This window comes from Rhamphochromis longiceps, linkage group LG7 (genome assembly GCF_057381845.1).
Source record: "Rhamphochromis longiceps isolate RC_006_pf linkage group LG7, R_longiceps_female_GT1.1, whole genome shotgun sequence".
Lineage (NCBI taxonomy): Eukaryota > Metazoa > Chordata > Actinopteri > Cichliformes > Cichlidae > Rhamphochromis > Rhamphochromis longiceps.
In genome coordinates this window covers 44,177,684-44,201,212 of record NC_140563.1, presented here as the reverse complement: position 1 = coordinate 44,201,212, position 23,529 = coordinate 44,177,684, and the positions used below count along the sequence as shown (strand labels likewise).

Here is a 23,529-nt window from a genome sequence, read left to right as displayed (position 1 = left end):
TCACACCCATCTTCGTCATATCACGTGTCCTTCCTGCTGACAGTCGCTAGGGGTCGCCCTTGAGCGTTTTCCCAGAATTTTATTTTATTATTGTTTTTGGTGTGTGTATTTGTATAAAATATTACTTATATGAAGAAAACTATCACTTGAAATTCTCTCTGAGATGAAATGCTGCTTACTCGACTACAAATATTTTTTGGTGGGGGAATAAATGGAGCCGATAATCTGTTAACGGGACTGAACAGAAACGTCTCAGCTCTGTTAGCGAGCACAATAAAATCACCAGACCACAGACTGTGCACTTCCTAGCAGACATTTTAAAGTCTTCTATCGGGAGAGGTTTCGGTGCTCTTGTTGGTTCCATTAGGACTTTGAGCTCCATCAGTTTGTTTCAATTTAATTCTCTGTAGCAACTGGTAAACACCACAGTGCAACCAGGAGGCCGAGCGCTGCTTCCTGTGTGTGCTTCCACATGGAGAAATACCCCCCCGCCAAAAATAAAAGAAGTGGACAGATCTTTTTTTTTTCTTTTCCAGAATTCTGAGAAAACAGTCAGAATTCTGACTGTTTTCCCATAACTCTGAGGTGGGCACCTGCAAGCAACTAGCTTCAGTGACAGCGATGTGTTTATTTTGAGTGTCTTCATAGTTTTATTTTTGCAATACACCAATTTAAACTTCCAACAGTGCAATTTGAGTTCTGGGCATCCCAGGCACTATACAGAAAGGCATAAAGTCAAACATGACGAGTAAAGACAAAAGGACCAAACCATAAACACAGAATGAAGACAATAAAAGGAGACGCAAACTGAATCACTGTCTACTGTTAAAAACAGACGAGGCAGTAAGCAGAACACAATATATATATATATATATATATATATATATATATATATATATATATATATATATATATATATATATATATAAGTAGCTGCTGCCATTGTTGGAAACTGGAATTGACTGGGCCGCGCTATGAATTCTGTTATATTGTGGGCCACGAAGGATACACCTGACCCATCCTTCAAATCTAGGGAAAAGGAGGGTGCATTTGTTGGCTGAGTCTATGAATTTGGACCGCCCTGTGACATAATCGGCCTACAAATGTGACCTCAGGAGGATGCAGCCTATGAATTTGGACACCCCCCCTTCTGTCTCCAAAAGTGCAACATGGCAGCTCCCACAAGTGGGATATGTCTATTCCTACACCATCCTACAGGGTACCTTTTCCTGTGTGGACATACCTTTGGTAAACCTTCCCAGACTGCACTGGAAAAGAGCAGCAAGTCAAAAAAATACCACACATCCCAATAAAATGATCGTAACCAGCATGATGAAGTTGTAAAATTTGTCAAATCCTTTCAAATCACAAGCAGTTAAATGTAAAGACACAAAAAAGAAAAAGGTGAATACATGTGAAGATGTCAAGTCTTTATTAACAGGTTGATTGTCACTGGGCATTAGAGGAAGCATTCGGGGGAAAAGAGAAACTATAGGAAGAAGGAAAAACTTAACAGACCTCATACTATTCAATGAAAGTCACATTTACCTCCATTTTCTTCCATCTTATATCAATACCAGTCAATCAAAGTATACCTGACACACAGTTAAATACCTGAAACGGCCACAAGGTGGCTTATGTGGTTAACATCACTGGAAGACCTGAAGGCATGCTACAGTATTAACCAAACAGCTCTACACATTTAAAAGTTCCATGCCAGAAAATGTCCAGAACAAAATCTGCACCTGTAAAAATGTCAAAGGGGAGAAAAGCAGCGAAAGGAAGTTGAGAGATCCAATGAAGACAGGACGACCTTCTGTACTTTTGCTGACTCGACATGCATTTACAATAAATCCATGCTGTGAATATGGAGAAGAAAGGCAAGTTACTGGGAATAAAACCATCACTGACAATCTACTACAGGAGGCTGGTGTGTGTGAGTGTGTGTGTGGCGTATCTGGCACTGATAAGCACCTATTTCTTTCTTTTTTCTTTTTTTCATCAATAAAATGACAATGACGGAAAGTAATGTGAGAAACGGGAAGTTTTGAACATCTGTCTACAACAGATTCACATTGTATGAATGACATCGCCTTGCAGGAGAACCCTGTGTGTGGCACCCTGTGTCATATGTTGTATTTACACAGAAACCTCCCAGTCTCTACTACAGCCATGATGCTGGAACATGTGCATATCAGGTGCTGACGTCCTGATATCAGTTTAATCTTCCGAGAAAATGATGGTCGAGATGTTCTTGAAAGCGAATGCTGCCCCTCAAGGGCCCAAAGATCACCAGTACCATCTTTACTTCGGACAGACAGCGCCTCTATGATGCTCTTTTTTATCATTTAATCACGTTAGACTGCAAAGATGGTTCACAAAGTGCTTATTTTTGTTTTGTTTTGTCCCCTATTTTCTGAAAAGTGTTACTGGCATCAAATTAAAAAATTTGCTTAAAACCAATTACTTACCATTTTCAATATTTGATGCTGTCTTTTTCTACTTTTTGGTAAATGATGGGCTAAATTGTTTGCAGGTAATTTTATTCCTGTTTTTTGTTTGTTTGTTTGTTTGTTTGTTTGTTTGTTATTGGGGTTTTTTTTTAAGATTTTATATGGCTTCCCATCTTTTTTTAAATAGATTTGTATTTTTGTTAGCCTGATCATATTTATCAAGTCATATCTGACAACTTATGGCACAAATTACAAAACTCCACAGAAAAAAAAGAACCAATTGCTGTACTCCCTTTTTGAAACCTCAGACTAAGCAACCTACTGAGCAACCATCTGCAGGTTATAAACACACTAACTGGCTCTTAGAAGGTTTGTCACTGCACATGCAGACACCTTGCTACACTGGGTTGAACCTGGACTTCAGAACAGCCTTTATTCTTTATGGCATAGATTCAACAAGTTGCTGTAAACATTGCTTGGAAATTTTAGTTCATATCAACATGACTACGGATGCAGATTTTTCAGCTGCACATCCATGATTTGAATCATAACGAGGTCATAAAGGGATGGGCGTCATCAGCAACAACACTCAGGTGGGCTGTGGTGTTTAAATGATGCTCGGTTACTCCTGAGCCCAAAGTGTGCTAAGAAAATATCCCCCACACCATCACAACAACAACAACCTGAACTGTTGATTCAAGGCAGCATGAATCCATGCTTCATGTTATTTACGCCAAGTTCTGACCCTACAGAAATCGACACTCATTAGACAAGGCAGTGTTTTTCAGATCTCGTTTTCCAATTTTGCGGACAGGAGTGTCAAGGTCCCAGGTTTGATGTGCTGTGCGTTCATGCTCTTCTGCAAACCTTGATTGTGACGAATGCTTATTTGAGTCACTGTTACTTTCCTATCAGCTCAAAGTAGTATGGCCATGCTCACCTGGCCTTTTTTTGACCATTCTCTGTATTTTAGAAACTGTAAACTGGTTCCTAAATTACCCAGCTTAGCCCATTAAGCAACTATTTTCATGCTCAGTTTGAACTTCAGCAGGTCATCTTGACCTTGTATACTTGCCTAAATGCATTGGATTGCTACCATGTGACTAACTGATTAGATGTGCATCAACAAGCAGTTGAACAGGTCTAGCTTATGAAGTGAGTGCATATCTAATCCAATTTGAGTGACTAGTTAGAGAGCTATTATATCAGTATCACTAGGTCTTTTCCTGACATTTATAATTTCATGAATACTATATGTAACACATGTTTCTGCATACATAGACAATTAATTTATACATTGACACATTATTAGTCTGATGTGAAGATCTGCCACTTAAACTAGTCTTTTTTTGCTGTTATGCTACACTTTGTGATGCTACACCCTCCCCTGTCCATAGCGCTAATTTGTTTTAAAAGCACAACATGGTGATAAGCTGATATTTAACAGGTACTCAGCAAGAACACAAAAACATTGCTTTGATTCACAACATTTGGTGTAATGCAAAGCTTGCTGAGTAAGAGCCAAAGCTGTTAATCTTGCGTTTTTGTGCTTTCTTCTCAGTTCTGCAGCAGCATGGCTAAGCGCTGCACTTTCATCCAGTTAAGACTTTTGTTCTTACAGTAAATAATCTGCAGTCTGGCTCTCCCCCATGGAGGGTTTAGTTTTCAGCAGTCCTTGTCTGTTTGAGCTCCTCCTAGCTTCATGGACCTGATGGATTGAGCCAAGAGTCCAAGCTGTGATCGGTCCAAACGTAGCCACTGTGATGGTCGCCTGTGGCTTCAAAACAAATGATAAAGAGATAATGCTCATGAGTAGAGTAACACACTGTCTGGATAGCATCCTCACAAAGACAACAACTACAACAACTACTACTCAGGATTACTCGCTCATTCACTCACTGGTTCTTACTTTGTGGTGTGTGCTCCTGTGTGACTCTGAGAAATTGCTCCCAGTGTGGATGAAGTACCAGTTGCTCCAAACAGTTTAGCCCAGCGAAGCCCACCCCAACAAGGACTTTGTGCCTGTTCGGTAGTAGGTGGATTTGAGATGCCACAGTCTTTTTCCACCTTTGTTTCTTCTTTCTTGTTGTCCATACTTATTTGAAACCAAGTATCTGTATGATTTTGGCTACAGTCCTCCATTCCATCCACAACGTCAGGCTCCTTAGGACACCACTCTGGAATAGGAGCTAACACTGGACTCCTGCTGGTCTGCATACAACCACACTGTTGCTTGTTGCAGCTTGAACTGTGAGAGCTGAGAGACTCTTGGCGGTGCAAATCAATCTGGTGTGAAATCTGACTGTAGTAGCTGATGCCTTCCTTTTTGTCGCCTTGCAGTCTTGGCCAGCTGGTTGCTAAAAGCGCTGAGCACGGTTGAGGTGGGGAGAGAGCCTGCTCCTCTGACCACAGCTGTCTGTGGCGTAACAGTCGGGGCTCCAGAAGCAAGTTGAGGTCAAAGGGCAACACAGAGAGTGGTTGCAGGAGAAGAAGCAGCTCCTGAAACAAAGGATGACAGCGACCCAGGGACATAGACAGGAACCCCCAAGAATGGTAGTAGGTTTTCACAACATCTAGGAAGAAAGTAAAGGAAGTGATCACACACAGATCCACACATAAGCAATAATATTTTGATAGCTTCGGTTCAGTTTTTATCATGGGTACTTTGGACTAGAGCATTTAAAAAGCTGTATTATGTCTTATCTTATTTAAAGTTGGATGCTCGTATTTTTCATGGATAAATGTTCAATTAATAAGATAAATCTAGTCCTGGTATGCTTCAGAAAGACTCCAAACACAAATTCTCCAACATTTTTTCTACTGACCCGACATTCCTGGCGAGGGACAACCAGTCAGAAAAATTGAACTTCTAGGGAGACAGCCTTAAAGCGACAGGAGCTAAGATTTCCAGCTCCTGTACTATAGATAACTACTGACAAGTTTTTGATAAGCTTACAGCTGTTTAGCTGGTTAACCTGACTTTAGGTTGTTAGACTGATAGCATTCCCTAATTGGTGCTAAATCCAAAGAAGACAGCCAACAGACTGAAAGTATTGAGGAGTAAAAAAAAGCAGGATACAGGTGGGAGATTATGTTATTTCAAGAGTCGTTGCAATCCATTTAGTTGTTAAGCTCACTGAGTGTCAGCGAAAGTGGTGCACAAGCTGAGTTATGGCTCCCTGGAGGCAGAAATAAAGAACTATAAATTGCCTGTCGCCTCACCTTTTTGACTCTGAAGATGACTGAGCCAGAACTCCAAAGCTCTCAAGCTGTAAGAAAAGAAACAACCAAGAGAACATCAAAGGTTATGTTCTTCGCACATCTTTATTTGCCTCATTAGTAACATCAAAGGTATTTACTTAAGCAGGCCCATGATGAAGGCTCTCAGTTTCATGCAGTGGCTGGTGAGCTGGGGACAGCGTCTGATTTTGGAAGCAAGACTGTGAAGAACTCTGGTGGATGGACCTGTGTTAAACAGAGATTATAAAACTATATCAAAGACCACAGAATCCTGCTTGGGCAAACTGATGAGACCCTTTAGCCTACCAATCCTAGTAGAGGTTTCGACCACACTCCAGGCATGATTGCGGCGTTGTCCGATTATAAAATCCAGTTTGTGATCCCTAAGACCGTCCTCTAGAATATCCTGGATCGTTGGACACAAGTGTTCCAGGACCAGACCAGCGATTGTAGGACTGTAAGAACTGTTCCCCAGGCGCATCTGAGCCAGAGGAAATGTTATACATTATATTTTTTGCTTACACAATATACCTGCTGGCACATTTATATTGTGATATGTCAATAACAATGCTAAGGTCAGCAAAATACCTTTTCTTCAGGATCTCTGCTGCTGCCAAAATGAGCCATAATCAGATCCACCGCCCTGCTCACAGACCTCAGCAACCCTGGAGACACCAAACAAGCAAGTTGGACAGGATGAATTTTATTCAGATACAATATCTGACAACTTTATACTTTATACTTGTTCAAGAGCATGAACTGGTGTGGTGTTAAGGTGTCTCTGTTGATTTCATTGCTAGTTAAAGCTTATGTGTGGTGTGATGCATGACCAACCAATGAGTAACACCCAGAAACTGTCAGTTTTAGGCTGATATACACTCACTGGACACTTTGGTGCAACTTTTTGACTGCCATCCAATCAGCCAGTTCCATGGCAGCAACAATGCATTCAGACATGTGGAAATGGATAATGTCAGTAACTTAAATAGCAACTTTAATAGCCGTTTCTAACAGGAAAGGGAGCCTACAATTCACACAAACTCACCAAAATTGGACAACAGAAAATTGGAAAAATGTTGCCTGATCTGCTGCGACATTCAGAAGGTATTTGGCCAAAACTTTGGCCTGCCTTGTATCAACAATTCAGGCTGATGCTGGTTGTGCAATGTATGGGAGGTATTTTCTTGGCACACGCTGTTGCTGACCATGACGCCATCATGTCACAAAGCCTATATCATCTCAAACTGGTTTCTTTAACATGACAGTAAGTTCACTGTACTCAAATGGCCTCCACAGTCACCTGATCTCAGTCCAATAGATGTTTGGCATGTGGTAGAACTGGAGATTCACATCATGGATGTGCAGCCAACAATTCTGCAGTAAATGCATGTGCTATCATAGCAATGTTGATCAAAATCTCAGAGGAATTTTTCCAGCACCTTGTCGAATCTATGAGACGAAGAATTAAAGGCAGTCTGATGGCAAAAGCGATCAAACCTTGTACTGACAAGCTGTAACTAATAAGGTGGCCAGTGAGCGTATTTGTGTAAGTTAAGGATTCTGACAGTGTTCAAAATGTATTAAATGAAATTCAAAAACTAATTCAGGAAGCTTAAGCTTTCTAACTGCTAGACACAACTCCACTTTAGCCCTGTAAGACTGGGACTGGCCCGGAGAGACTGGCAACCTGTCCAGGGTGACCTCTGCCTCTTAGCTGGAACAGGCTCCAACCCCTCCACAATCCTGAATTGGATAAGGAAAAGAAAAATGGATGGCTGGAGTTTTTTTTTATTTCAGTCCTCAATTTCAGATTTTATACTGGCCAACTGTTTCCCCCTAGTGCGACTGATTTGCTGCATTGCTGTCTCTCTATGTAGATTATTTCCCAAAAAGCCATATCTTCTTTTAATGATGAATTAAAACTCTGGAGATGGATAGTTCTAGGTAGGTTTTGGTATAAGTCAGCTTGTTTTGGGACTTTCCTTGTACTATCAGTTTAAAATCATGACACTAGACCAGTGGTTCTTAACCTGGGTTCAATCGAACCCTAGGGGTTCGGCAGAGTCTCCACCGTGACATGCACGGCTCATTTTGTGCACCAATAAAAAACATATCTATGTCTTGAATTTGAAAAATAAAATCATATTTTATTTTTCACTAAAGAGGGGTTCAGTGAATGCGCATATGAAACTGGTGGGGTTCAGTACCTCCAACAAGGTTAAGAACCACTGCACTAGACTATCAGCGTGTGTTTCAAGAAAGTGTTCACTAACTGGGTCAATACACAGTCATAGGAGAGCAGGGTTTCGGGGTTCATTATCATATTTCAGGAATGCAAATGTCGAAGGGAACCAAAGATGAAAGAGTCGTTTTTTCCATTTCAGCAGCGGTCTTCAATGACTCGCTTCACCCTGTCTCTCTTCTTCATCTCTCATACTGGCTAGCCTCTGCAAATGTCACAGTAAATTCTTTATGCATGTTGATGCTGCCTGCAGTGCTGCACCACATAGACTTTTTGCAGTTGTGCAAATGCCTCCTCTATTACTAATCTTTACCTTATTGGAAATGGTTTACATTTATATAACTATATTTACACCAAGCGACTTATATGGTAGCACTAAAACAAAGTGATTGCGATATAAATCATTAACACTGTTTCTACTGCATCCTTCTCTCTTTTGTCCCGCAGTCGCGCACACATAGGCTACAGAGAGGACGGCTCAGCCAATCCTGTGCTGGGAGAGTTAAAAATAGGTCATGTTTGAGAGGAAGCCCCTTCAGGGTATTCAAAGCACTGCTGCAGCACTGTGAGTTTTTATTGCTGCTCTTAACAACTCATCACCGGCTAGACAATCCAGTCACTTTTTACTACATTTCAATTATAATATATTGGCAGTATTTCACATCATTTATCAGCAGTCAACTGAGGCTCACTTCTCCTCTGAAGATGGCTGATAGACATGGACTCATAAGACGTATCGGGTGAGAGGTTGAACTCTGTGGGCGGCCTGTCGCTCAGGATCAGAGACTCACTGTGATGACTCTGATTTGGCTTCAAACTGTGTCCAGCAGAGTCCTGGATTTGCAGCCCTGAAGCGGCCAAGGAGAGGAGAGAACTCAGAGAGGAGAGAGGAGCCACTGAGGAGAGGGCAGCTGTGAAACTAGAGTGAAAAAAGCCTGAGTCAGCTGCAGGTGCCGCTCCACACTGTGGGAGCTTTTCCTGTGGCAGTGAGGTTTTGGGAGGAGAAACAGACACCTGCGAGTTTGGGTGGTGGGTGTCAGTGGTGATGGTTAAAGTGGGTGGGTTTTGAGACAATATTGAATGATAGGTGGTGCAGTTAAGGGAATGATTAGCACTTTTAGGCTCGGCGCGCACTTGGCTTTGCTCAAAGGTGAGACTGATCAAGTCCTGGTAGGTGGGAATCCTAATGAGACTGGATCGACTCGGAGCCGAGACAAGACTAAGCAAAGTGTTAGTCTGAGTTTGGCCTGAATGTGGGCCTGCTTTGTCTTGCTCTTGGGCCTCTGTGGGACAACTAGTATGATGTGAATCCAGGCTGCTGTTTGACGTGCATGGACCGGTGCAGTCTTGGCTTTCACCCAACTGATTCCATGAACGCGTGCGGATGAAGCACTCTGGGCTTGGTGTGCAGGTGGAGCAGGTATCAGAGCTAGAAGGAGCCTCTAGGAAGATGGAGCAGTGGTTGTCTGTCGGTGATGGGTGAAAATCTGAAAAACTTTGGCTGCTTTTGCCTTTGAAACTGAAGGCCGGCTGCATGTTAGCAGTCTTACTGCTCTTTTTATTTAGATACTGCTCTAGCAGGCAGCCAAGGGGCTGGGACGGCGGCTGCGGCTTTCCTGCAGGAACCAGAACAAAGGGCTGGATGGGCAGCGAGGTTGGCCTCTGGGCTTTACTGTAGCGCACCACATCTGGACTTGGTCCTGAGAAGGACATGTAAGATAAAGATTTTTCACTCAAAATCACAGACACAAAGCAAAAGAACTGGATTTTTCTATTAGCCACTGCTTTACCCTTCTCAGTATCACAAGGATAGTTGTGCTCCTGGTCCTGCATCACAGATGGCTGTGTGGTTGCCACTCTTGCGTCTTGGCATTTACTGCTATGTGGGCCACACTGGCTGGGGCACAGCGAGCAAGGCGTGTGGGAGAGGTTCTGGATGCTATCTGCCTGTTTCTTTCTGCAGAGGGCTTTGTCAGTGGAGGTGGTTGCAACCTGGTAATCTTGGATCTGAAAATGAGAACAGCAAAACTGAACACCCGTCTCCTTTTGCTGGTCCTCTATCAAGTTTATAAATGCTGTTCCCAAAAGGTGGTCAGATTGTCAAAAGGGAACAATGTGTGCAGCAGCAAAGTTCATTACTCTTATCAAAGCTGTGTAACTGATATATAAAACATTAGTACATAATTTAATTGAGTCATTTGCCATTTCTTCTATTTGCAAATCACATTAAAATTATAGATCTAAAAACAGTACTTCTAAATCTTTTTTTTAATCATCCAAACACTATAAAGTTTTTTTTTTTACCTTCTCAATTTCATTCTGCTGTCCTTCTTTCTTCTGATCAAAACTGAGAAGGAAGGGGCTGCCTCTGCTCTGACCTTCGGGGCAGCCGGTGACACTGGACCAGGCCGGGCTGGGTGACTGGGAAGAGAGGTCACAAGTCACAAGCTTGTAGTACTTCTGGTTGGTCCCCATGGCCAGTGTGGCCTGGCTTTGAAGACAGGCAGTCAGGTCTGATACCTCTAGAGAGGAGAGACCCGCGGGTAGCTCCTCTAGTGAGTACAGATTGCAGTTAGAGTCAAGGCCCCGAGGGGACAGGCGGGAAGCAGAAAGCAGCATGTCAACCTCCTCTTTCGGAGGAGAGTAAACCGTCATGCTATCAAGTTTGACTTCTTCATTCTGACTTTGGGGGACAGGTTGGAGGTTGAGGAATACACATCCCTCTGATGACCCAGAGGGGTGAGCTGCAGGACTGCTGAGATCATGAGGTGTGGCAGGATTGTTGCTCCTGTTGTACATAGTGCAGAAGTTAACCAAGACGCCATCAGAACTGTTACAGGAAGAGTCACTGACATACTCCGTGTGGTTGTTGGAAAGAAGCTCTGGGGAACATTTGTGTTGGCCGTGGAGGCAGCAGGACATGTTATCCTCCAGTCTGTCTGAGTCCTTCTCCAAACAAGCCAACATCGTGATGCTAGATCTGCTCATGTGACAGCACTGGCATTCAGGTGGCAGTGAGTCCATCTGGTTGGACTGGTTAGAGAGCCACTCCTGATCGCTCTCACTAACCAGCATAGTTCCCTCATTGCCCCATTCACTGTCCAGGTTCCCGTGGGGCTTTGGGTATATTGGGTAGTTTGTGGCGACATTACTTAGCGGCCAATTGGAATTTCCATGCAGCACGAACGAAGAGTCCTCGTGATATCTGTGCAGATTATCTCCGTCGCTGTCTTCATCCTCTTCGTCCTCATTTAGCTCTGTACAGGGAAGGAAGGAGTTGCGTGACCGGACATTGCTTCTAGGCACGGAGCTTTCCTTCTTCTGGTGGGAACTCGTCTCTTCGGGCGACGAGGTGGATTCGTACTTCCAGCTTCCGTCGCTGCCTCCCTCCTCTTCTGTCCGGTCCTCGTTGAGGCTGCTGTAGCTGCTGGAAAAATGTCTCCGGTCACCGGTGAAGGCATGCTCACAGTTTATCGACTCTTGCTCTGGGAGGGACACGGCCCGAGTCAGGCCTGCTGAGCACAGCCGGCCGGGCCTCTTGGCAGAGCTGCACAGGGCCTGGACAGGAAGCTGCCAAGTGGAAAGCTGCACCACGGGGAAGTGGCAGGCTATCAAGGTGTCCCCAGAGAGACTGGATGCTCCAATCATACTTCTGGATAGGGCTGGACAACGAAAGCTGTCTCCATGTTCCTATAATTTAATCCTGGAAGAGTAACACAGAATAGATTAAATTTTGGGGATTCTGCAGAAATTCATTCAGAATTATACAACAGGAAGCTTGTACAAGCGAAGATAAAATCAGTATTAAGCAGTGTTGGGACTAACGCGTTATTAAGTAACGCGTTACAGTAACTACGTTATTATTGTAGTTACTGTAATAAAATAATTTCCCCCAGGGATCAATAAAGTATTCTGATTCTGATTCTGATTCTGATTCTGATTGTGGTAACGAGCACGGTAACTAGTTATTATGCCAAAATCAGGAACGCGTTACTCGTTACTGGGATTTAGATAGGGTCGTTACTCGTTACTTCGTGTGGTGGCTATCGCGGAGTTTCCACAGATTCAGTAACATTAGCAAGTGGTGGAGGGCAGCAGGTGGATGAAGGAAAAGGGACGCAGAAGGAAAAGAGACCCGAGGCAGCCGCCGGTCCAAGTGTGAACTGAACTTCAGGTAAGAAGTTATGACCTGCAGTCTCTCTGGGTCAGATATAAACCAAGTTTAGGTGGAGTTTATTTTCGTTATTCTGACTTTTTCCGTACTGCGTGCTAGCTAGCATGACGGAGTTTGTATACAGCTGGGTGGTGCTATGAAGTTAATGATGTTGAACTTTATTTTGTTCATAAGTTATTAGAGTTGCCAACCGTCCCGTCTGGTATTCAGAGAAAATATTAAACGCTTCTTATTGAGGTGAAAAGGAACAGTTTGTCCCGTAATTCAGCTACAATGAAAAAGGCACAAAGCTGGAGTTATTCTGTGTCTTTGCTGCACAGCTGCCTCTTCTCCTCTCATTCTCCCCCCTCCCTCTCCCGTTTCTACTTCAATCATGAAACTGATCAATGATCAGCTGATCGGCTCTCTTGTTTGTTTATCGCTCACTTTGCGCCGAAAGAGGAAACCAGCGGATGTCGTGCTAAACAACAGCAGCACGTTTAAGCTTGATCAGCTGTTGTTAGAATTTATTTAATATTAATTTCTAGTATCAGCTGATGTTTGCTGGAGCCACAGCTGCAAAAAAGCTGCTGGTCATGATGTCGGTTTGGTTATCTGGTGAGAGGGAAACATGAAGATGAAACCAGGAGATGTCCTTACTGAATCATCAGAGCTGAACAGGTGATGGAGAAACAGGTTTACCTTTTAGGTGACATGGATGAGTTGAAGGGAAGTTATGAACTGTTTCTGAGAGACAAATAACACCAGGATCCTTTTTTAGGTAGCTGACAGCTGGTAACTGTGCAGGGGCGGGTCTAGCAAAGTATTGCCAGGGGGCCAGGTAGGGCATTAACAGGGAAAGGGGGGCACAAAGAAATACTTTTCTTTCTTATTCTCATTTAAAATGTCTAGCTTTTAAAAAATAATTATCTGAATCTTACAACAAACGATTGATAGATTGATGCATATATACCATCAAAACAGTGTACATCACTGTCACAACAGTGTTTGTTTTCATTCAAAGGCTTTAAGATTTTTCCTATAATGGTGGGCCGGTCTCTAGTCAAAATGCCCGGGCTGATTTTCTGTCCCAGTCCAGCCCTGTATGCAGCTCATCTGCAGTCTGGTGTTGCCCACATCTTCCTATTCAGAAGGCAGAATTTCCGAGTTCTGAGTACAATCGAAAGCACCACGACTGCAGTTTTTGTGTTGGATGTAAAAGGCGCACATGACTCTGTGACGTAGGCTAGAATCATGGCAGCAGTCAATGACGGTCCAGGCGTGGGATTTCTCTCGTGGAAATATGCACGTTATCATATCCTTTCTATTGGTAGGCGGCACAGTGCACTTGTGGCAAGTAAGCAAGCTAGAAGACTGGCAAAGTTATGGAAGAAACACATTAACAAGAGAATTCTGAGTAAAACCAAAGTTACTTTCCCTAGTAACTAGTTACTTTGAAAGTAACGAGTAACTTGAAGTAACTGAGTTACTTTTGAGAGAAGTAACTAGTAATGTAACTAAGTTACTATTTTAAAGTAACTTACCCAACACTGGTATTAAGTACACTACATTGATGGAATGCTCAGTCTCTATGTACAGCCATCAGCTAACACTGACAAGCATTAATCATAACTGAAAACGTTTAGAGTTTTGTGCAAAGCACAATTACATCTTTTTAAAAAATATATTTGCTGTTGCCATTTGCATGAGGATTTGTCTATTACTGCATACGTGCTTCTCATTTTTCTGTTTTCTTACCTCAGTGATTACTGCAGCTCAATGTTTTATGACGTGAACAGATTAAAGAGAAAAGCGAGAGTGTACAGTTTATCAAGTGGATTTTCCAACTGTATATGCAGCTCAGGGGCCTACTTAAACATTTTAGTGTTAGATTTAAAAAAATGCATTTTCAAATCTGGAGTAAAAAAAGAAGAAAAAAAGAAGAAGATAAAAACCTAAAACACATCTGCAAGCTACTGCTGTCACAGTCTTCTCCCTCAATTTACCCCGCCGGTCCTGCCATCCAAGTCTGCTTCTAGCAGCCTACACTCCATAATTCAGTCAACCATAACAAACTCCTCCTCTCTCAGCCTGGGCCAACCACAGTCACTCACAGTCATCTGGCTGCTCTGTAACTAGGGCAGCTGCACTGCAGAGTTGCTCCACTGGCACTCCTAAGAGTAAATACACTTTCACATCACTTTAGTTAATTGAAAGTGTTCCATCATGTTCACGTGTAGTGCTGCTGACTTTGCACACACTCGTTTAAAATAAAAACATCTCCCCTTCATGCAATAAAATAATGAGGACAAGAAAAAAAGATAAATACAAAGCAAGTGCAAACTACATATAAAATATTCATCCAGTGGTGAGCGCTAATGATGTTCAGTCACAGAAGAAAAGTGTGTTGTTGTAGTGTTGTTTTATGACTTTAAACCAGACTGAAATTGGAAAAATAAAGAACAAAGTAGAATAGAGGTTTAGGAACAAGTGAAGTAGCTTCCTGAAAACAAAACAAGTGTCTGATTTTCCTCACCCACATTAGCTCAGTCAGTAATGGAGATTATGTTGATGGATGAGTGGCTATGATTACCGTCTTGCAGTTATAGGCCTTCACTGACCCATAAAGCCTGCAGTTTATATTCCTACCCTGACTCGTATAACACGCGCAGTGAAAACTTTCAAGAGTCAAGAACTTACAGATATGATTGTTTCAAATTTAAATGTGTAATGTGTTACTGATTAACTATTAAGGTTTTTTTTAGATCTCTTATTTTCTTTATTTGAAATTTGATTGCACAGGTTCACAGAAAAATATATTTAAAATACCATTTTTATGATTCTGGCTCAGATACAGGCTTTATATATCAGAGGTGTCAAACTCAATTTACCACAGTCAAAATTTTGAAATAGCTGACACCATAAGAACGATAAGAACGGTGAAAGATGTCCCTCAGCGAAATCTTCTTAATATATTTGTGTCATTTAGTGTGTGATCTATTAACAAAACCTGATTAACAACCAGAGATAGGTGAACACACACACACACGAACACACAGTGGAATCCCAGTAAGAAGGGATAATGTGGATATTTAGTAACTGCACATTAATGTTTTATAGTCAAGCATCTTGTCTACATCCAGAAATACTTTCAATTTTCCAACCATTTTCACTCCTGTATAATCCACAAGAGGAACAGGAGTTCATATTACTGAAAAATGTAAGCGATTAATGAGTTCGTTACAATTTTTACATTTTCCAAAACCATCCATTGGGACAGATTACGCAGATTTGGATTTCGCAGACGCTTTTTTAAAAACACTGTAATGTAACTGTAATGTAATTCAACACATACATACTAAAATAACAATTGTACGCTTTTTTGTTTCTTGTAGGAGTTTTGCTAATTTTTTGACAGCTAATTTTTTATATTATGGCAAAAATTCACTTAGGGGACTGAAATAACAGTTGCAGGACAGCAGTGCTCATAAAACAACATTACACAGTTTACAATTATCATAATTCAGGTAATATAAAATATATATTATTAAAATATGCATGTCACGCCTGGCCATAAAGTAAAAGGCATACAGTTATCACCATCATATAGACGAGTTATCTTTGATTAAAGCACATTCTGTGTATTTCTGTGGGTTATTGCACATAACATATAATCACATCATATGACACAAAATCCTGTTTCTGGTAAATATTTTTGAATGATTATATAACATTGTTTAGTGCATGTCACACTTCAACTCTTTGTAATAAACCTGGTTTTCAAGATTGACCGTTTCAATTGACTGACAGTTTAATGGCCAGGTGAGGCCTGCTCCCTTGTTATATCATGACAAATAAAGTTGATTGAAATTCTGTACTCATATTTTATATATTTCACCTCATGTTGACAAAAAGAGGTGTCAGGGGCAGTAAGGGGGGGGGGGGGGGGGGGTGTAAAAATCATGCAATTGAAGCTTTGAGAGACAGCAACAACTTAAGGAATTGGTCCAAGTGTGCAATCAAGAAATGCCTGCATGAATGTAAATACAGAGTTCACAACAAGGCACAAACCACTGGCTACACTCAAGAACTAGCAGGCCAGATTAGACGGCCAGAAAACATCTGAAAGTGCCAGGTTTGGAAAAAGCATTTTAGACAGACCAAGATGAATTTTTCAGCAGAATGATAATAGTAAGAGAAAAGTCTGGAGAAGAAGTGAAACAGCTCATTATCTGAAACGTACCACATCACCTGTCTAATTTTTGTGGAGTCAATGTTATTGCATGGACATATATGGCTCCCAGTGGAACTGGGTCACTGGTGTTTATTGATGATGTGACTGCTGATAGAAGCAGGAGCATGAATTGTGAAGTGCGTAGGGCTACACTCTCTGCTCAGATTCAACTAAATGCTGCAAAACTGATAAGACAGAGCTTGATTGTGCACATGGATAAAAACCCAATACATGCTCCAAAAGCAACCCAAGAATTTGTCAAGGCAAAGAAACGAGATATTCTTCAATGGCCAAGTCTTTAACCTGATCTCAGCTTTTCAGTTATAATGTAATACTGTAATACTGGCTGACGCTCTGCTGGCTGACCCCATGTAAACCCAACTGGTGGGAAATATGGCCACCTCTGCTTTCATATGTAAGCCAGATTTTGAAGGAGAGAATTGGGCATCTATCAAAGCATAATAAGAGTGAGGACGCAGCTCTGAATCTACAGTTTTAAGGCCACCTCAGAGGGCAAATCAGTTCTCCTCATTAATGCGAGATATAAACCATTTAGGGCAGGTATCTTCAAATCTCATTGGTGTGAGGTCATGGGCTCAGGCAGTATTTGTGGCATTTTTAAAAGAGAGAGATCCACAGACAAGCAGCAGCTGAAGGTGGCTGCTGTAAAAGCCTGGCAGAGCATCTCGTGGGAGGAAACTGTTTTTGTGGGGACTTCAGGCAGTCGCTGACTGCAGAGGATTTTCAAACTTTTAAAAATAATGCTTATTTTTTTAAAATGATGTTAGTTTGTCCAATTAATTTTGAGCCTCTGGAGATGAGGACTGTGTATTAAAAAAGTAAACCCCTTGAATTAAAGCTTAAAGTCTGCGCTTCAGTCACACATTGACTGTCTGATTTGAAACCAACTGTGGTGGTGTACAGAGGCAAATTTCAACAATGTTTGTCCAACATGTTATGAACCTGAATATGTTTTTCTGTGTTTGTCTTTATTTCTTCATTTCATTTGTTGCAGATCATTTTTGGCTCCTTAAATACGAGGACATGATTAATTTAGAAATGAAAGCTTTTCCACTTCCCAACTGCATAACAGCCTTGTTCATGGGCATCATTCCCTGATGGTCTTGGAACATGTAAGATATTATAGCTACATTTGACATTAGTATCAACAGCTATACTGAAAATAAAGGCATTTATGAATTTCAGTCCAGGTATGTATGGTGGAAGGTCTCAGAATCCCACTGAACCCCTGAATTATCACGAGTCACATCTATACATCAAGTGTCAGTATCCCAAACCTCAGCACATGCTGCTTCTGACTTCTAACCCTTGTCTACCTTATATTATGAAGGAATTTGCTCATAAAATGTAACTATAGTTATGTTTATTATTTAAAGTATTATCCATACTCGTAATAAACAAATCAGTTTAAGTTATTTGGTCAACATTTAGGAACCTTACACGAATATCAGTCCTTTAGTTTAGTTTCCCTTGAGTCACCCTATTTTCAGTATTATAATATAACAGGAATGTAGGCCAGAACCTCAGACTACTTGTCTGCAACAACATCACTGCAAAGTGGATACAACTCCTCATCTTTGCCGGTAGTCCTCCTACCTTGCATCTCAAATATCTAAGCCAATCAAACCGGCCCTCTGCGTACTGGAGCGCATGGACATGGTTCTGATTAACTGAGCTGCTTCTCTAGAAATATCTGTCAGGTCTAGTTAGCATCAACCTGAAGGATGGATGTTGTGGTTACATGAAAGCAAAGAGGCCCAGACAGTGCTTGTTAAGAGCGACGATGCCCTGTAACTAGACAACATCAGTGACTGCTCATCGTGGTCTCCAGTTAATGTGAAGGGAAAGTTTCACGAGGATCTCGAGAATCAGAGATGATGTCTGACCTGCATCTTACCTTGCGGCCAGGTGTTTGTGTGCATCTACACAATGGCAAAGAAATATTCAAAGTGGCTTAAGTGGGACACGTTAGACAACAAGAGGCAGGGCACACAGCTTCTAGAAATAGCAAACCCACACACAAGAAAATGTGAAGTGACCAAATACGAGAACAAGATATGAGCTGAAGCACTTAATGAAAGGCAACATAGCAGGAGCGCAAAACGCATTCAAAGCAGCACCTACTTGAAAACAGCCGTCAGTTAAAGGTGATCTCCATCCGAGCAGGTGCTTCATGTGGATGTGGTTTGGTCCAAAAACATGCACTTTTTTTTATTATTACGGACGAGACTATTCGACGCACTAGAGCCGTCAAAGGCGTATTATGAAAGCTAATGTTTTCATCTATGTTGTCAGATATCTCCGGTTAAAACCTCTTATTCATAACTATTAATAAACACTAGGGTAATATGAAACCGCTCCGGCATTGAAGTCCCCCACAGACACAGCGGCCGCTTCTCCACCGCTCAGGATGGATGGGTTGTTGCGTCACGACCAGGTTAGCCAATGAGGAGGGAGAAGTTCCTGTTACTCAAGTATCCAAGACACCCGGTAGGAAGCAAGTAAAACCTAATATACTTCGATTTTTCTTATTTTGTTATTGTTGTTTTTTGTTTTGTCTTGTTTTGTTTTTGGCGGGGGTGGAAACGATAAAAATAAACATGCTGTTCAGTGCCTCGTCTGATTGCTGACATCTATTTTTCTTACTCAAGAATAAATATTATTATTATTATTGTTATCCACACTCATAATAAACAATATAAGTGGTGGGTGTAGTAAACAGTGAAGGCATGATCCATTGGTTCTCAAAACTATACGCCCTTGCTGCTCTAATAATAGAGTATTATTTGGCGGATAGCAGGCCTGTACGTCTCAAACGTGCTTTTGCCATAGCATATTCACTTCTTAAACAGCCCCAGCTCGCCCTCTAGCGGTGAAACTGAGGATTTAGGGTTCAGTTGTTGATGTGTTTCACTTCCCATTCTCACGTGATTGACAGCTCTAAAACCCCTTTTAGGTGAGGGTATCAATAACAGCTTCAGTCCAAGTAAGAGACGTGATATGTTCAAGACCTTCTGTAATACTGGCTGATGCTCTGCTGGCTGACCCCATGTAAACCCAACTGGTGGGAAATATGGCCACCTCTGCTTTCATATGTAAGCCAGATTTTGAAGGAGAGAATTGGGCATCTATCAAAGCATAATAAGAGTGAGGACGCAGCTCTGAATCTACAGTTTTAAGGCCACCTCAGAGGGCAAATCAGTTCTCCTCATTAATGCGAGATATAAACCATTTAGGGCAGGTATCTTCAAATCTCATTGGTGTGAGGTCATGGGCTCAGGCAGTATTTGTGGCATTTTTAAAAAGCTGCCAAACATGTCAGAATAACTACAGAGGCATAAGTACTAAGTACTACTGCAGGTATGAGTAATGACAGTAGATTTTGGCACAAAGTTCCAGCCCAAATTCTTTTTTAGAAAAGGTTCGACGACCTCAGTGTCAGCAACTCCTTGTTTTATGACTGTTTATCCTTCCTGCAAAGCTTAGATTAGGTAGATGCAAAATGAGTTTCTCTCATCTACTGAGCCCTAAGATCAGCCATTTTCACCCCTGCTGTTGTTATCGACTACATTCAGGGTTTGTAATTCAGTACTACTACTTCTCTTAGGATAAAAGTGGCCTTTGTCTGGGTTACTGTAAGCTTTTTGCTGGCACTTTTAACACAGGAAGTGGTTATGAATATGCGTTTATAATCTTTCTTATTCTTCCTTAAAATAAGGTTTATGAATGCAGGAAAAGTTAAAACAACATCCCCAGCGCTGTGGTTTGGATGAGTAATGCAGCTTACGCATTAGCTGGGTGGAAAGCTGTTTTTCAAGCTCCTCAACTGAAAGAGTAGCAGGAAGTGTGAGAAATATATAAATGTGTTTTGAATTTATTTTACTACTAAAAAAGAAAATGAAGATGTGGGCAGTACAACCTCTTCAAAAAAAATGTATAGTATATTTGAATTTTTACATTATTTACAATATTTACAAATAAATACATTAAAAAAATCTCTTTAAAAAAAAAACAAAAAAACAACAGCAACAACCTTGAACCAATAAACCCAGAGCGGCTCAAACTTTGCATGGATATTTATATTTTCTTATAAAACACATTCAGATTACACAGCTTGTGTGATGTTGCAGCAGCGTTTTAGACAAATCACTTAAGGTGGTGCCATTTGATTGGTTATGCATGCCTGGATTTTACAGCTTTGTTTTTGATACAGCGCGGTGGAAAAAGATCTGATTGCTCAGAATGAATGTTGGAGCCAGAATAAAGGAGCGGGCAGGTTTTTGAAAACAAAACAAAACAGGCAGTTGTGGTCCATAAAGCAGATGTCTGTTGTAGATTCTGATGGTGTTTGTGCATCTCTTTTTCAGGTGGTGATCCAGAAAGAACAGATATTTTTCCTGTAAAGATAAGAATGATTGCACCATTATTACCCTTTGACTTTATCCAGACCATGCATGCAAAATACACGTGTACACACCTTCACACTGCCTATGTACAGCATAGTAATGAACACACTGTGAAAACTGTTTTTTTTTTTAAAGAATATGATGCTGAGTTTGACATTTAAGAGCTACACAGAGTTAATGTAAAATAGTCAAAAAATGATCAGGAGTATCAGGAAGACAGGTAAACCGATGGACTGTCATGAAATATTTAAGCTTCAGCTGTACCTGCAGTATTTTGTGCCACACTCTAGGTGATCCCTGCAGCTGGCACCGACTGGCTTCAGACTGTTCCAGCGCCACAACAGTGAACGTTTGGTTCGCTGAATTAAGCCATGCCACTCGTCAGGTACAGGCATTGAATGAACCTGTAAAGGCAAATACTTGATCCTTTAGCTTTGTCATATAAAACACTGATTAGAAAAAAAATATTTCCATGAAAGTTCAACAAACAATAAATAACTTACCTGAACGACACATAACAAAGACAGAAAAACAGAAAGGATGATAATTTTTTCCTGGAGAGTCCTCATGCTGCTTACAGATGACGTTCAAGACAGGGGCTGTTTTGCTGCAGGCTTGGTTTGTGAGCTACGCCTGTATTAAAGGCTTTAATTGGGTTGGGGAGGAGTTACCTTCTGAATAATTCATTAATTTGTTACTTTGTTGACTAAGGCGTAAGGTTTGGCAGACTGAGCAAGTCAAGTCAAAGTCACTGATGGGAATCTGTTGCACAGTGGTAGTTATCACACAGCTGAAGACAAAGTTTATCTATGTGACTCCAAAGTACACTTTGGACCTCAACCTACTAAATGAGGCCAACTCCACGTCGGAGGTTTCTAAGTGAAACCCTAATGTGACTTTAGACCACTATGCATTTAGCCATTTGCTCCACCCATGGAGTCTTGCCGGAAGGAACTTAAAAAATTAAATGAAGTTGCTTCATCAGATGTCCAAGATCTGATGAAGTGACTTCCCGAAGATTCCCTGAATTCCCCCCTTTCCCTACAATCAGTTTAGTTTCTGCCCAAACAAAACTTCGAACAGAGAGACCGCTTCCAGACTTTAAGCTAAGCTAACTAATAACATAACTTAAAAATCATTCAGATATGAATATGCAATTCCCACAAATTATCAAAATATTCAAGAATTTAGGATTTTGTGCACTGAAGTTTACATGAAGCTGGCAAAAAGAAACTAACAGTTAATGCAGATATAAACAACCATTTCTAATGGAAAAAAAATTAATTACACCATATGCACCCGTAAATATCAGGGGTTAAACTGCAGTTCACTGACAGACCACTTGGGGCAATATATAAAAATGATTTCATAAATATCTTCTTGCTATGATATAGCAAGCGTATTTAAAGCGTATGCATGTCTTTATGCATCATAAATATTACAAGTTATTATTATTATTACTACTACATCCTCCTTAATGGTTGGGCCATTCTGAACAAAAGTCTTCATGACCATCACCACACATTGATTATTAACATCTATGTGTTTAAAAAAAAAAAAAGATTTATTGTTTCACGTGTTGCCCATATGTAACAATGGTCACTAATATTTGTATTCATGACGAATTTTGTTTGAAGAATTAGAAATAAAGTCTTTAAATATCACAGATACATAACAGACAAAAATTCAAATTCTGTCGATACTGAATATGTTTACGATGACCATCAGGACTTGCGTGAATGCTACGGCAAGTACTGCTAAGTTTTATGTAAACCTTTAATTGTTGTTATTCATTCCTATATTACACATGTCTGTTCTGCATGTAGCATATACCGATTTAAAATATAGATGAAAGACAGTGAAGGCAGCATTGGGTTGTGTGTGTGTGTGTGTGTGTGTGTGTGTGTGTGTGTGTGTGTGTGTGTGTGTGTGTGTGTGTGTGTGTGTGTGTGTTTTTAATGATTACTACCGGTCACACCAACATTATGGTATTACGGTTTTCCACGTAAACATTAAAACCCAAGGTTTACAGGTTAAGTTTTTTTCTCCTTAAAAACTAATCAGCTTTTCTCAAAAGCTTGCAAAGACAATGACTGAATATATCTTTATATTGTTGTTACAACCAAAAAAGATGTTTTGGTTATCAACCTACATACAGCGCTATATTAAAGAAGGGAAAAAGCAGTGCACCGTAGTTAGTCAGACCTTAGTTTGTCATAAAGCCCGTCTTGCTTTATTGGTCATCTGCAGAGCAATGATTCAATACTTTTGCAATGTCAGACAGGAACTACAAACACACCTTCAGGGAATAGCATAGCAAACGACAACGTGCAAACTGTCATACATGTGACCCTAATGAGAGATTTGCGTATAAATCGTGATTATAGTTAAGTACTGATTTTGCCAGGGAGTAGTAGTAGTGTAAACAATGTTCTCTTTTAGGCACAAAACAAACACACACACTCAAAAAAAGAAATTGAACACAAAAGATTTTGTCAGCAAAAAATAGTGACTGAAATAGCAAAAACATCTATATTATAGTGAAACTGTGTGCAACGTTGGATAGAAAAATAACATTTAGTCATATGTGCTCTAAAAATTCATAGGCCAATAGGAAAACAATGTGGGGTTGTTGTTTTTTATTATTAAAAATGCTTCAATAAAGTTATAAAATGCCACAGAAGTTAAACTGGGGAAAAAACAAAATCAGTCTAAGTGCTTCAAAAGTTTTTGTGTGTTTGTCAGTGTCACTACCACAAAGCTTCATATTCCGGTTTCAG

General features: G+C 40.9%; 2 protein-coding genes across 4 annotated transcripts; both read right to left on the bottom strand.

The window, feature by feature from the left end:
* Positions 1-1,062: 1,062 nt before the first annotated feature.
* On the bottom strand, positions 1,063-18,742 carry LOC146665978 (AP-4 complex accessory subunit RUSC2). 3 transcript variants are annotated; one of them, XM_085413789.1, is made up of 10 exons: positions 18,468-18,742; positions 10,240-11,638; positions 9,726-9,942; positions 8,628-9,635; positions 6,282-6,358; positions 6,000-6,174; positions 5,813-5,918; positions 5,676-5,722; positions 4,353-5,026; positions 1,063-4,230 (listed from the first exon to the last, which is right to left on the bottom strand). In XM_085413789.1, exons 2-9 carry the CDS (start codon positions 11,581-11,583, stop codon positions 4,359-4,361), a joined length of 3,642 nt encoding a protein of 1,213 aa, XP_085269915.1. In that variant the 5' UTR covers positions 11,584-11,638; positions 18,468-18,742; the 3' UTR covers positions 1,063-4,230; positions 4,353-4,358. The 3 variants fall into 3 exon arrangements, with proteins under 3 accessions (XP_085269915.1, XP_085269913.1, XP_085269914.1); XM_085413787.1 differs by having other exon boundaries at positions 4,363-5,026; XM_085413788.1 differs by having other exon boundaries at positions 4,363-5,026; positions 8,727-9,635.
* A 1,516-nt stretch (positions 18,743-20,258) lies between these two features.
* On the bottom strand, positions 20,259-22,587 carry LOC146665977 (liver-expressed antimicrobial peptide 2). The gene is made up of 3 exons (XM_085411256.1): positions 21,253-22,587; positions 21,014-21,153; positions 20,259-20,740 (listed from the first exon to the last, which is right to left on the bottom strand). The coding sequence occupies exons 1-3, from the start codon at positions 21,316-21,318 to the stop codon at positions 20,707-20,709; spliced, it is 240 nt and encodes a 79-aa protein (XP_085267382.1). The 5' UTR covers positions 21,319-22,587; the 3' UTR covers positions 20,259-20,706.
* Between the last annotated feature and the right edge of the window lie 942 nt (positions 22,588-23,529).